General features: G+C 33.0%; 1 protein-coding gene across 3 annotated transcripts in view; it reads left to right on the forward strand.

Moving 5' to 3' along the window:
- The window catches only part of myo5ab (myosin VAb), a 109,206-nt gene that overhangs the window by 91,777 nt on the left and 2,787 nt on the right, over nucleotides 1-14,642 (forward strand). For 2 of the 3 annotated variants that reach the window (XM_067437002.1, XM_067437004.1), the window contains 13 exons: nucleotides 11,003-11,096; nucleotides 11,251-11,390; nucleotides 11,499-11,612; nucleotides 11,687-11,824; nucleotides 11,901-11,957; nucleotides 12,114-12,338; nucleotides 12,481-12,518; nucleotides 12,626-12,706; nucleotides 12,934-13,132; nucleotides 13,214-13,307; nucleotides 13,517-13,666; nucleotides 13,855-14,009; nucleotides 14,159-14,245. In XM_067437002.1, coding sequence (XP_067293103.1) covers nucleotides 11,003-11,096; nucleotides 11,251-11,390; nucleotides 11,499-11,612; nucleotides 11,687-11,824; nucleotides 11,901-11,957; nucleotides 12,114-12,338; nucleotides 12,481-12,518; nucleotides 12,626-12,706; nucleotides 12,934-13,132; nucleotides 13,214-13,307; nucleotides 13,517-13,666; nucleotides 13,855-14,009; nucleotides 14,159-14,245 — 1,572 coding nt within the window. The remainder of the gene's footprint in view (nucleotides 1-11,002; nucleotides 11,097-11,250; nucleotides 11,391-11,498; nucleotides 11,613-11,686; nucleotides 11,825-11,900; nucleotides 11,958-12,113; nucleotides 12,339-12,480; nucleotides 12,519-12,625; nucleotides 12,707-12,933; nucleotides 13,133-13,213; nucleotides 13,308-13,516; nucleotides 13,667-13,854; nucleotides 14,010-14,158; nucleotides 14,246-14,642) is intronic. The other variant, XM_067437003.1, reaches the window with a different exon arrangement.

Consider the following 14,642-nt stretch of genomic DNA (forward strand, 5'->3'; position numbering starts at 1 on the left):
TGCAAATTATTCAATTATCACATGAAGTCAAAATGGACAAAAATTCTAAATTACGACAGTGTATACCATGACAGAAAAGTGCAATTTATTCAATTATCACAGGAAGTCAAAATCGACAAAAATTCTAAATTACGACAGTGTATACCATGACAGAAAAGTGCAAATTATTCAATTATCACAGGAAGTCAAAATGGACAAAAATTCTAAATTACGACAGTGTATACCATGACAGAAAAGTGCAAATTATTCAATTATCACAGGAAGTCAAAATGGACAAAAATTCTAATTTACGACAGTGTATACCATGACAGAAAAGTGCAAATTATTCAATTATCACAGGAAGTCAAAATGGACAAAAATTCTAAATTACGACAGTGTATACCATGACAGAAAAGTGCAAATTATTCAATTATCACAGGAAGTCAAAATGGACAAAAATTCTAAATTACGACAGTGTATACCATGACAGAAAAGTGCAAATTATTCAATTATCATCTGAAGTCAAAATGGACAAAAATTCTAAATTACGACAGTGTATACCATGACAGAAAAGTGCAAATTATTCAATTATCACAGGAAGTCAAAATGGACAAAAATTCTAAATTACGACAGTGTATACCATGACAGAAAAGTGCAAATTATTCAATTATCACCTGAAGTCAAAATGGGCAAAAATTCTAAATTACGACACTGTATACCATGACAGAAAAGTGCAAATTATTCAATTATCACCTGAAGTCAAAATGGACAAAAATTCTAAATTACGACAGTGTATACCATGACAGAAAAGTGCAAATTATTCAATTATCACAGGAAGTCAAAATGGACAAAAATTCTAAATTACGACAGTGTATACCATGACAGAAAAGTGCAAATTATTCAATTATCACAGGAAGTCAAAATGGACAAAAATTCTAAATTACGACAGTGTATACCATGACAGAAAAGTGCAAATTATTCAATTATCACAGGAAGTCAAAATAGACAAAAATTCTAAATTACGGCAGTGTACACCATGACAGAAAAGTGCAAATTATTCAATTATCACAAGAAGTCAAAATGGACAAAAATTCTAAATTACGACAGTGTATACCATGACAGAAAAGTGCAAATTATTCAATTATCACAGGAAGTCAAAATGGACAAAAATTCTAAATTACGACAGTGTATACCATGACAGAAAAGTGCAAATTATTCAATTATCACAGGAAGTCAAAATGGACAAAAATTCTAAATTACGACAGTGTATACCATGACAGAAAAGTGCAAATTATTCAATTATCACAGGAAGTAAAAATGGACAAAAATTCTAAATTACGACCGTGTATACCATGACAGAAAAGTGCAAATTATTCAATTATCACAGGAAGTCAAAATGGACAAAAATTCTAAATTACGACAGTGTATACCATGACAGAAAAGTGCAAATTATTCAATTATCACCTGAAGTCAAAATGGGCAAAAATTCTAAATTACGACAGTGTATACCATGACAGAAGAGTGCAAATTATTCAATTATCACAGGAAGTCAAAATGGACAAAAATTCTAAATTATGACAGTGTATACCATGACAGAAAAGTGCAAATTATTCAATTATCACAGGAAGTCAAAATAGACAAAAATTCTAAATTACGACAGTGTATACCATGACAGAAAAGTGCAAATTATTCAATTATCACAGGAAGTCAAAATGGACAAAAATTCTAAATTACGACAGTGTATACCATGACAGAAAAGTGCAAATTATTCAATTATCACAGGAAGTCAAAATGGACAAAAATTCTAAATTATGACAGTGTATACCATGACAGAAAAGTGCAAATTATTCAATTATCACAGGAAGTCAAAATGGACAAAAATTCTAAATTACGACAGTGTATACCATGACAGAAAAGTGCAAATTATTCAATTATCACAGGAAGTCAAAATGGACAAAAATTCTAAATTACGACAGTGTATACCATGACAGAAAAGTGCAAATTATTCAATTATCACAGGAAGTCAAAATAGACAAAAATTCTAAATTACGACAGTGTACACCATGACAGAAAAGTGCAAATTATTCAATTATCATCTGAAGTCAAAATGGACAAAAATTCTAAATTACAACAGTGTATACCATGACAGAAAAGTGCAAATTATTCAATTATCACCTGAAGTCAAAATGGACAAAAATTCTAAATTACGACAGTGTATACCATGACAGAAAAGTGCAAATTATTCAATTATCACAGGAAGTCAAAATGGACAAAAATTCTAAATTACGACAGTGTATACCATGACAGAAAAGTGCAAATTATTCAATTATCACAGGAAGTCAAAATGGACAAAAATTCTAAATTACGACAGTGTATACCATGACAGAAAAGTGCAAATTATTCAATTATCACAGGAAGTCAAAATAGACAAAAATTCTAAATTACGACAGTGTACACCATGACAGAAAAGTGCAAATTATTCAATTATCACAGGAAGTCAAAATGGACAAAAATTCTAAATTACGACAGTGTACACCATGACAGAAAAGTGCAAATTATTCAATTATCACCTGAAGTCAAAATGGACAAAAATTCTAAATTACGACAGTGTATACCATGACAGAAAAGTGCAAATTATTCAATTATCACCTGAAGTCAAAATGGACAAAAATTCTAAATTACGACAGTGTATACCATGACAGAAAAGTGCAAATTATTCAATTATCACAGGAAAGTCAAAATGGACAAAAATTCTAAATTACGACAGTGTATACCATGACAGAAAAGTGCAAATTATTCAATTATCACAGGAAGTCAAAATGGACAAAAATTCTAAATTACGACAGTGTATACCATGACAGAAAAGTGCAAATTATTCAATTATCATCTGAAGTCAAAATGGACAAAAATTCTAAATTACGACAGTGTACACCATGACAGAAAAGTGCAAATTATTCAATTATCACAGGAAGTCAAAATGGACAAAAATTCTAAATTACGATAGTGTATACCATGACAGAAAAGTGCAAATTATTCAATTATCACAGGAAGTCAAAATGGACAAAAATTCTAAATTACGACAGTGTATACCATGACAGAAAAGTGCAAATTATTCAATTATCACATGAAGTCAAAATGGACAAAAATTCTAAATTACGACAATTGAATAATTTGCACTTTTCTGTCATGGTATACACTGTCGTAATTTAGAATTTTTGTCCATTTTGACTTCATGTGATAATTGAATAATTTGCACTTTTCTGTCATGGTATACACTATCACAGGAAGTCAAAATGGACAAAAATTCTAAATTACGACAGTGTATACCATGACAGAAAAGTGCAAATTATTCAATTATCACAGGAAGTCAAAATGGACAAAATTTCTAAATTACGACAGTGTATACCATGACAGAAAAGTGCAAATTATTCAATTATCACAGGAAGTCAAAATGGACAAAAATTCTAAATTACGACAGTGTATACCATGACAGAAAAGTGCAAATTATTCAATTATCACCTGAAGTCAAAATGGACAAAAATTCTAAATTACGACAGTGTATACCATGACAGAAAAGTGCAAATTATTCAATTATCACAGGAAGTCAAAATGGACAAAAATTCTAAATTACGACAGTGTATACCATGACAGAAAAGTGCAAATTATTCAATTATCACAGGAAGTCAAAATGGACAAAAATTCTAAATTACGACAGTGTATACCATGACAGAAAAGTGCAAATTATTCAATTATCACAGGAAGTCAAAATGGACAAAAATTCTAAATTACGACAGTGTATACCATGACAGAAAAGTGCAAATTATTCAATTATCACAGGAAGTCAAAATAGACAAAAATTCTAAATTACGACAGTGTACACCATGACAGAAAAGTGCAAATTATTCAATTATCATCTGAAGTCAAAATGGACAAAAATTCTAAATTACGACAGTGTATACCATGACAGAAAAGTGCAAATTATTCAATTATCACAGGAAGTCAAAATGGACAAAAATTCTAAATTACGACAGTGTATACCATGACAGAAAAGTGCAAATTATTCAATTATCACAGGAAGTCAAAATCGACAAAAATTCTAAATTACGACAGTGTATACCATGACAGAAAAGTGCAAATTATTCAATTATCACAGGAAGTCAAAATGGACAAAAATTCTAAATTACGACAGTGTATACCATGACAGAAAAGTGCAAATTATTCAATTATCACAGGAAGTCAAAATGGACAAAAATTCTAAATTACGACAGTGTATACCATGACAGAAAAGTGCAAATTATTCAATTATCACAGGAAGTCAAAATGGACAAAAATTCTAAATTACGACAGTGTATACCATGACAGAAAAGTGCAAATTATTCAATTATCACAGGAAGTAAAAATGGACAAAAATTCTAAATTACGACAGTGTATACCATGACAGAAAAGTGCAAATTATTCAATTATCACAGGAAGTCAAAATGGACAAAAATTCTAAATTACGACAGTGTATACCATGACAGAAAAGTGCAAATTATTCAATTATCACCTGAAGTCAAAATGGACAAAAATTCTAAATTACGACAGTGTATACCATGACAGAAAAGTGCAAATTATTCAATTATCACCTGAAGTCAAAATGGACAAAAATTCTAAATTACGACAGTGTATACCATGACAGAAAAGTGCAAATTATTCAATTATCACAGGAAGTCAAAATGGACAAAAATTCTAAATTACGACAGTGTATACCATGACAGAAAAGTGCAAATTATTCAATTATCACAGGAAGTCAAAATGGACAAAAATTCTAAATTACGACAGTGTATACCATGACAGAAAAGTGCAAATTATTCAATTATCACATGAAGTCAAAATGGACAAAAATTCTAAATTACGACAGTGTATACCATGACAGAAAAGTGCAAATTATTCAATTATCACAGGAAGTCAAAATGGACAAAAATTCTAAATTACGACAGTGTATACCATGACAGAAAAGTGCAAATTATTCAATTATCATCTGAAGTCAAAATGGACAAAAATTCTAAATTACGACAGTGTATACCATGACAGAAAAGTGCAAATTATTCAATTATCACCTGAAGTCAAAATGGACAAAAATTCTAAATTACGACAGTGTATACCATGACAGAAAAGTGCAAATTATTCAATTATCACAGGAAGTCAAAATGGACAAAAATTCTAAATTACGACAGTGTATACCATGACAGAAAAGTGCAAATTATTCAATTATCACCTGAAGTCAAAATGGACAAATATTCTAAATTACGACAGTGTATACCATAACAGAAAAGTGCAAATTATTCAATTATCACAGGAAGTCAAAATGGACAAAAATTCTAAATTACGACAGTGTATACCATGACAGAAAAGTGCAAATTATTCAATTATCACAGGAAGTCAAAATAGACAAAAATTCTAAATTACGACAGTGTACACCATGACAGAAAAGTGCAAATTATTCAATTATCACAGGAAGTCAAAATGGACAAAAATTCTAAATTACGACAGTGTACACCATGACAGAAAAGTGCAAATTATTCAATTATCACCTGAAGTCAAAATGGACAAAAATTCTAAATTACGACAGTGTATACCATGACAGAAAAGTGCAAATTATTCAATTATCACCTGAAGTCAAAATGGACAAAAATTCTAAATTACGACAGTGTATACCATGACAGAAAAGTGCAAATTATTCAATTATCACAGGAAGTCAAAATGGACAAAAATTCTAAATTACGACAGTGTATACCATGACAGAAAAGTGCAAATTATTCAATTATCACAGGAAGTCAAAATGGACAAAAATTCTAAATTACGACAGTGTATACCATGACAGAAAAGTGCAAATTATTCAATTATCATCTGAAGTCAAAATGGACAAAAATTCTAAATTACGACAGTGTACACCATGACAGAAAAGTGCAAATTATTCAATTATCACAGGAAGTCAAAATGGACAAAAATTCTAAATTACGATAGTGTATACCATGACAGAAAAGTGCAAATTATTCAATTATCACAGGAAGTCAAAATGGACAAAAATTCTAAATTACGACAGTGTATACCATGACAGAAAAGTGCAAATTATTCAATTATCACATGAAGTCAAAATGGACAAAAATTCTAAATTACGACAGTGTATACCATGACAGAAAAGTGCAAATTATTCAATTATCACATGAAGTCAAAATGGACAAAAATTCTAAATTACGACAATTGAATAATTTGCACTTTTCTGTCATGGTATACACTGTCGTAATTTAGAATTTTTGTCCATTTTGACTTCATGTGATAATTGAATAATTTGCACTTTTCTGTCATGGTATACACTATCACAGGAAGTCAAAATGGACAAAAATTCTAAATTACGACAGTGTATACCATGACAGAAAAGTGCAAATTATTCAATTATCACAGGAAGTCAAAATGGACAAAAATTCTAAATTACGACAGTGTATACCATGACAGAAAAGTGCAAATTATTCAATTATCACAGGAAGTCAAAATAGACAAAAATTCTAAATTACGACAGTGTACACCATGACAGAAAAGTGCAAATTATTCAATTATCATCTGAAGTCAAAATGGACAAAAATTCTAAATTACGACAGTGTATACCATGACAGAAAAGTGCAAATTATTCAATTATCACAGGAAGTCAAAATGGACAAAAATTCTAAATTACGACAGTGTATACCATGACAGAAAAGTGCAAATTATTCAATTATCACCTGAAGTCAAAATGGACAAAAATTCTAAATTACGACAGTGTATACCATGACAGAAAAGTGCAAATTATTCAATTATCACAGGAAGTCAAAATGGACAAAAATTCTAAATTACGACAGTGTATACCATGACAGAAAAGTGCAAATTATTCAATTATCACAGGAAGTCAAAATGGACAAAAATTCTAAATTACGACAGTGTATACCATGACAGAAAAGTGCAAATTATTCAATTATCATCTGAAGTCAAAATGGACAAAAATTCTAAATTACGACAGTGTATACCATGACAGAAAAGTGCAAATTATTCAATTATCACATGAAGTCAAAATGGACAAAAATTCTAAATTACGACAGTGTATACCATGACAGAAAAGTGCAAATTATTCAATTATCACATGAAGTCAAAATGGACAAAAATTCTAAATTACGACAATTGAATAATTTGCACTTTTCTGTCATGGTATACACTGTCGTAATTTAGAATTTTTGTCCATTTTGACTTCATGTGATAATTGAATAATTTGCACTTTTCTGTCATGGTATACACTATCACAGGAAGTCAAAATGGACAAAAATTCTAAATTACGACAGTGTATACCATGACAGAAAAGTGCAAATTATTTAATTATCACAGGAAGTCAAAATGGACAAAAATTCTAAATTACGACAGTGTATACCATGACAGAAAAGTGCAAATTATTCAATTATCACAGGAAGTCAAAATAGACAAAAATTCTAAATTACGACAGTGTACACCATGACAGAAAAGTGCAAATTATTCAATTATCATCTGAAGTCAAAATGGACAAAAATTCTAAATTACGACAGTGTATACCATGACAGAAAAGTGCAAATTATTCAATTATCACAGGAAGTCAAAATGGACAAAAATTCTAAATTACGACAGTGTATACCATGACAGAAAAGTGCAAATTATTCAATTATCACAGGAAGTCAAAATCGACAAAAATTCTAAATTACGACAGTGTATACCATGACAGAAAAGTGCAAATTATTCAATTATCACAGGAAGTCAAAATGGACAAAAATTCTAAATTACGACAGTGTATACCATGACAGAAAAGTGCAAGTTATTCAATTATCACAGGAAGTCAAAATGGACAAAAATTCTAAATTACGACAGTGTATACCATGACAGAAAAGTGCAAATTATTCAATTATCACAGGAAGTCAAAATGGACAAAAATTCTAAATTACGACAGTGTATACCATGACAGAAAAGTGCAAATTATTCAATTATCACAGGAAGTCAAAATGGACAAAAATTCTAAATTACGACAGTGTATACCATGACAGAAAAGTGCAAATTATTCAATTATCACCTGAAGTCAAAATGGACAAAAATTCTAAATTACGACAGTGTATACCATGACAGAAAAGTGCAAATTATTCAATTATCACAGGAAGTCAAAATGGACAAAAATTCTAAATTACGACAGTGTATACCATGACAGAAAAGTGCAAATTATTCAATTATCACAGGAAGTCAAAATGGACAAAAATTCTAAATTACGACAGTGTATACCATGACAGAAAAGTGCAAATTATTCAATTATCACAGGAAGTCAAAATGGACAAAAATTCTAAATTACGACAGTGTATACCATGACAGAAAAGTGCAAGTTATTCAATTATCACAGGAAGTCAAAATGGACAAAAATTCTAAATTACGACAGTGTATACCATGACAGAAAAGTGCAAATTATTCAATTATCACAGGAAGTCAAAATGGACAAAAATTCTAAATTACGACAGTGTATACCATGACAGAAAAGTGCAAATTATTCAATTATCACAGGAAGTCAAAATGGACAAAAATTCTAAATTACGACAGTGTATACCATGACAGAAAAGTGCAAATTATTCAATTATCACAGGAAGTCAAAATGGACAAAAATTCTAAATTACGACAGTGTATACCATGACAGAAAAGTGCAAATTATTCAATTATCATCTGAAGTCAAAATGGACAAAAATTCTAAATTACGACAGTGTATACCATGACAGAAAAGTGCAAATTATTCAATTATCACCTGAAGTCAAAATGGACAAAAATTCTAAATTACGACAGTGTATACCATGACAGAAAAGTGCAAATTATTCAATTATCACCTGAAGTCAAAATGGGCAAAAATTCTAAATTACGACAGTGTATACCATGACAGAAAAGTGCAAATTATTCAATTATCACCTGAAGTCAAAATGGACAAAAATTCTAAATTACGACAGTGTATACCATGACAGAAAAGTGCAAATTATTCAATTATCATCTGAAGTCAAAATGGACAAAAATTCTAAATTACGACAGTGTATACCATGACAGAAAAGTGCAAATTATTCAATTATCACAGGAAGTCAAAATGGACAAAAATTCTAAATTATGACAGTGTATACCATGACAGAAAAGTGCAAATTATTCAATTATCACAGGAAGTCAAAATGGACAAAAATTCTAAATTACGACAGTGTATACCATGACAGAAAAGTGCAAATTATTCAATTATCACAGGAAGTCAAAATAGACAAAAATTCTAAATTACGACAGTGTACACCATGACAGAAAAGTGCAAATTATTCAATTATCATCTGAAGTCAAAATGGACAAAAATTCTAAATTACGACAGTGTATACCATGACAGAAAAGTGCAAATTATTCAATTATCATCTGAAGTCAAAATGGACAAAAATTCTAAATTACGACAGTGTATACCATGACAGAAAAGTGCAAATTATTCAATTATCACAGGAAGTCAAAATGGACAAAAATTCTAAATTACGATAGTGTATACCATGACAGAAAAGTGCAAATTATTCAATTATCACAGGAAGTCAAAATGGACAAAAATTCTAAATTACGACAGTGTATACCATGACAGAAAAGTGCAAATTATTCAATTATCACAGGAAGTCAAAATGGACAAAAATTCTAAATTACGACAGTGTATACCATGACAGAAAAGTGCAAATTATTCAATTATCACAGGAAGTCAAAATGGACAAAAATTCTAAATTACGACAGTGTATACCATGACAGAAAAGTGCAAATTATTCAATTATCACAGGAAGTCAAAATGGACAAAAATTCTAAATTACGACAGTGTATACCATGACAGAAAAGTGCAATTTATTCAATTATCACAGGAAGTCAAAATCGACAAAAATTCTAAATTACGACAGTGTATACCATGACAGAAAAGTGCAAATTATTCAATTATCACAGGAAGTCAAAATGGACAAAAATTCTAAATTACGACAGTGTATACCATGACAGAAATGTGCAAATTATTCAATTATCACAGGAAGTCAAAATGGACAAAAAAAAAAAAAATTACGACAGTGTATACCATGACAGAAAAGTGCAAATTATTCAATTATCACCTGAAGTCAAAATGGACAAAAATTCTAAATTACGACAGTGTATACCATGACAGAAAAGTGCAAATTATTCAATTATCACCTGAAGTCAAAATGGGCAAAAATTCTAAATTACGACAGTGTATACCATGACAGAAAAGTGCAAATTATTCAATTATCACAGGAAGTCAAAATGGACAAAAATTCAAAATTACGACAGTGTATACTATTACAGTGTATACTATTGTCCAAAAAAATAAAAATAAAAATTGTGTACTGTGCTTAATTAACTGAGAATTCTTACAGCTCTTACAGGTTGTTGGCCTTGTGTGTTTGGTTGCTTCTATTGCTCTCCCTTTTTTTGTAAGTTGCTTTGGATAAAAGCATCTGCTAAATGATTAAATGTAAATGCATTTGACCGAAATTGCAGAATTGTCAGGAATCTGGATGGCATCGTAAATGTATTTAAGGTTGTCAGTGCATGTGCCACTACATGTAATTTTGTTTTTTAATAAGATTTTCCCAACACAGGATTCTCATTTTTCTGACAACAAAGCCCTTGAATGCAACAAGCTCGTAATCACGATTTCAGAAGTGGGAATGTTCACATTTCCAATAGCAAGTGAAGGCAGCAATACACTGATGGTGTCAGATGGTAATACCATGACCCTTTGATCTACCATGGTACTGAATGATTATCATGTTCATATACTATGGTACGTCAATGAATAGCATGGTACATGTTCAAAAATATGGTAATATGGTATTACCATGGTCCTTTTATGAAAGCTGAATTTTGACCACCACTTGTAAAGGTCCGAAAAGGATGTAATGTATATATTTTTATAATAAAATGTATACAAATATATTGCCAAATATGATATCTGCAGATGGTCGCTGATCTCAATGAGAAGAACCATTTGCTGAAGACTGAGAAAGAGGAGATGAACAGACTGATCCAAGAGCAGGAGCAGCAGATAAAAGGTGAGGTCATGTTGTTTTGGCTTGGCAGAGGAAAGTTCCATCTCTTTATTACTTTTGTATTTTAATGACTATAATATGTCTGTAATATATGGAGAAATTTATCCATTAGCATTCCTATTCATCATCTTCTGATTTTATTGAACCGAAAAACCAGAGTCGCCCAATCAGGAATCCACTGAGCACCTGCAAGCACAGCTGAACGAGGAACGTTTCCGTTACCAGAACCTTCTGACCGAACACCTGAAACTGGAGGAGCGCTACGCTGATCTGAGGTCAGAAAAAGAGGCAGCTGTGGTAAGATTTCATGTTACTTACACAAACATTAGATCACATTGGTGAAATTCAAGAAGAAAATATTATCATCATTATAAACCATTTTGTGTTGCCAATCTTTTCAAACAGGATCTCTCCAAATCTGGTCATAACAGAGCTGACTCTGGCTACAGCAGCAACCAATCAGAGAGCCTCCAAAGCTCTGTGCTCACAGGGTCAGAGGTCAGCTCACTGGAAAGAGAGGTCAGTTTCAAATGGCCGTATGACTCTTGAGTTTCTCTTGTCATGAATATAATGGTTGTGTTTGGTACGTCTAGGACGCTGTGCAGATGGCAGCTGACGTGTCCCTCCTGCTAAAGCTGCAGAGGAGAGTCACTGAGCTGGAGAAGGAGAACATGGACCTGCAGAGTGACATGGACAATAAAGAAGAACAGCTACAACAGGAGCAAACTAAAGTAATTCGTTTTATACATGTCAGAATGGCCCAATTCATCTCGGTTTAAATCAGCCAAGCCATCATTCTGTTTTCAGGAACTGGAAGATTGTCAGAGAGTTTTAAGAGCTGAGAGAGACTATGAGGCTCTAAAGGTACAAAAACACACTTTAGCTCACCAAATACACTCTTGGGTCTGTCTTTCATGCATTCAGAGAAATTGATATTTGTGTGTGTGTGTGTGTGTGTGTGTGTGTGTGTGTGTGTGTGTGTGTGTGTGTGTGTGTGTGTGTGTTTTGATCTGCTCTCAGCGTCAGGAGCTGGAGTCCGACAATAAGAAGCTGAAGAAAGATCTGCAGGATCTCCGTCAGTCTCTCAGTAAGGGGAAGGGGTCAAAGGTGGCGTCCCCTGGAGGTCAGGCATATAACGTAGTCCTGGAGCAGCTCAACTCCACCAATGAAGAGCTAGAGATGCGAAAGGAGGAGGTGCTTATTCTGCGATCTCAGCTGGTCAATCAGGAGGCATTTAAACATAAGGTACAGCGCAAACTTTTTTTTTTTCCAGTAATTTGACAATAATTGACAGCAAAACCTTATTGTCGAAATACGAGATGATTCAAAAAGTGAAACAAAAATGATTGATGAATAAATAAATAAAATAAATGCTTTCTCTTTTCAGGAAAGTGGAAGTGAAGGAGATTCAGGTGACTCAAGCAGGTAAATCAGCTTTTATATTACATGAATTTGTCATCACACCATGTTCACACTATAACATGCAGGCTTCCTCATAATGGAAGTCACTCACATGGCTCTTTCTCTCTCAGATCCCCGACTTTGGATCTTCATGAGCTCAATGAGGATGGAGAGCTCTGGATGGCTTATGAGAGCCTGAAGGAAACTAACAGGTGAAGTAAAGTAGATTTAATATATAAAGACTCTGTCTCATACACACATCCAGTTCACCATCCAGTCTTTTTTGCTTTTCATATAGAGGAAACAAAGGGGCTAAATAACCCCATTAAGGAATTTTGTATAATCTCTGCATGACAATTAAACATTCTTTTTGTTGAATATTAATGAAATGACAAAAAAAAAAATTGTCACTAAATTTCCTATACATCTTTCCCTATAGGATTCTGGCATCACAGTTGCAAACTCAGGGACAGTCCCACGAGAAGGAGGTGGAGGGTTTGAGGGCGGAGCTTCAGCGGTTAAAGGCGGAGCTTGACCAGCAGCAGCAGGTGATGTCGGACAGCTTGGCGCTCCCGCACGACGCTCGAATTCAAGCAAGCCTGCAGCACGAGATCAGTCGCCTCACGCAACAGAACATGGTGCGCACGCACTCGCAGCAATTGATGTATATCTTCTTTATTAAATGATTAAATGTATTAAATTATTTCTGTCAATTATAGGACCTCTTGGAGCAGACAGGGAAACAGGACAAAATGCTCCGCAAACTAAAGAAACACCTAAAAATATATGTGAAGAAGTTTGGGGAGCCTGAGGGTAAAGATTTCTCATTTTGAATACGTATCAATACAATCAGTCAAGATCGGATGCATTTAACTGAATACATGTTTATCATCTTAAAAACCTTTAAATTCTTAACTACCTTTTTGTAGCCACATTTTTATCCTACATATGAATTACTTTAGTAGGAGCGGCATGCGAAGATGATTTTTATGTGAACAATTGTTTTATTTTGGTGGTGTCAGCAGGTGTTCATTTCGAGCAGTCCTCTCCAGAGCACATGGTCAGTGAGAGCGGTCACGCGGTCAGTATCGTTCGGAAAGAGAGGGATTTCCGGGGCATGCTGGAGTACAGGAAAGAAGACGAGAACAAACTGTTCAAGATTCTCATCACAGGTGATCTGAACATCAGAATATCAACACAGACACTAAAAAACACAAATGTGTATCTTTTTTTCTCTTTTTTGCTTCATCAGTGCAAAGAATAAAAGGACTCTAAATGTATTTGCGTTAGACTGTAGTTTGTATTCCATTTGAAAGAGAGTACTTTTCAGCGCTTTGACTTAATGCCATTTACCTACCAGATCTCAAACCCAGGGGTGTGGCGGTGAATCTGATCCCAGGCCTGCCTGCTTACATTCTCTTCATGTGTCTGCGTCATGCCGACTACGCCAACGATGACCAGCGGGTTTCCAACCTCCTGAACTCATCCATCAACTCCATCAAGAGTGTGCTGAAGGTGAGACACTGACTGAAATGCAGCAATATGACTCCACATAGATGGCCGTGAAACATTTGTACATTAAAAACATTGTGCAGATTCTTTCAACAAAACATCTGATAAAAGAAACTCTGAACCTTTGTAATAATAACTGACTGTTTTTACAGAAACGGGGAGATTTTGAGACCATTTCCTTCTGGCTGGCAAACACTTGTCGCTTCTTACATTGCCTGAAGCAGTACAGCGGAGAAGGGGTAGGCATGATTGTCTGGCTGTGTTTCATAGCCGTGTGCTGCCTACAAAGCCTTTCAGGCATTCACAAGCCTAGCATAAAGATTTTTTGAAAAAGTTGGCATCAGGGTTAATATCTTGATTTGACCTTCACAAGAAATGTAATCTGTTATTGTAGGAAATATCAATTTTACGTATAACCCCAGCTAACAAAAAATATCCTGTATTCCATGAACGTTTTACTAACGTTCCCATTAAGTTATGAAAATTTTATTTCTGAATGTTCCCTGAACATTCAAAATGTCTAAGGTTTTTCTTGGTTATGTGAACATTAAGCAAACATTCCATTTTATAACTTTGCTGACATTATGGGAGTGTTACTTTTGAATCGAGTTGTAACATAGAAATAAAACATCTTCC

This window comes from Pseudorasbora parva, chromosome 25 (assembly GCF_024679245.1).
Source record: "Pseudorasbora parva isolate DD20220531a chromosome 25, ASM2467924v1, whole genome shotgun sequence".
NCBI lineage: Eukaryota > Metazoa > Chordata > Actinopteri > Cypriniformes > Gobionidae > Pseudorasbora > Pseudorasbora parva.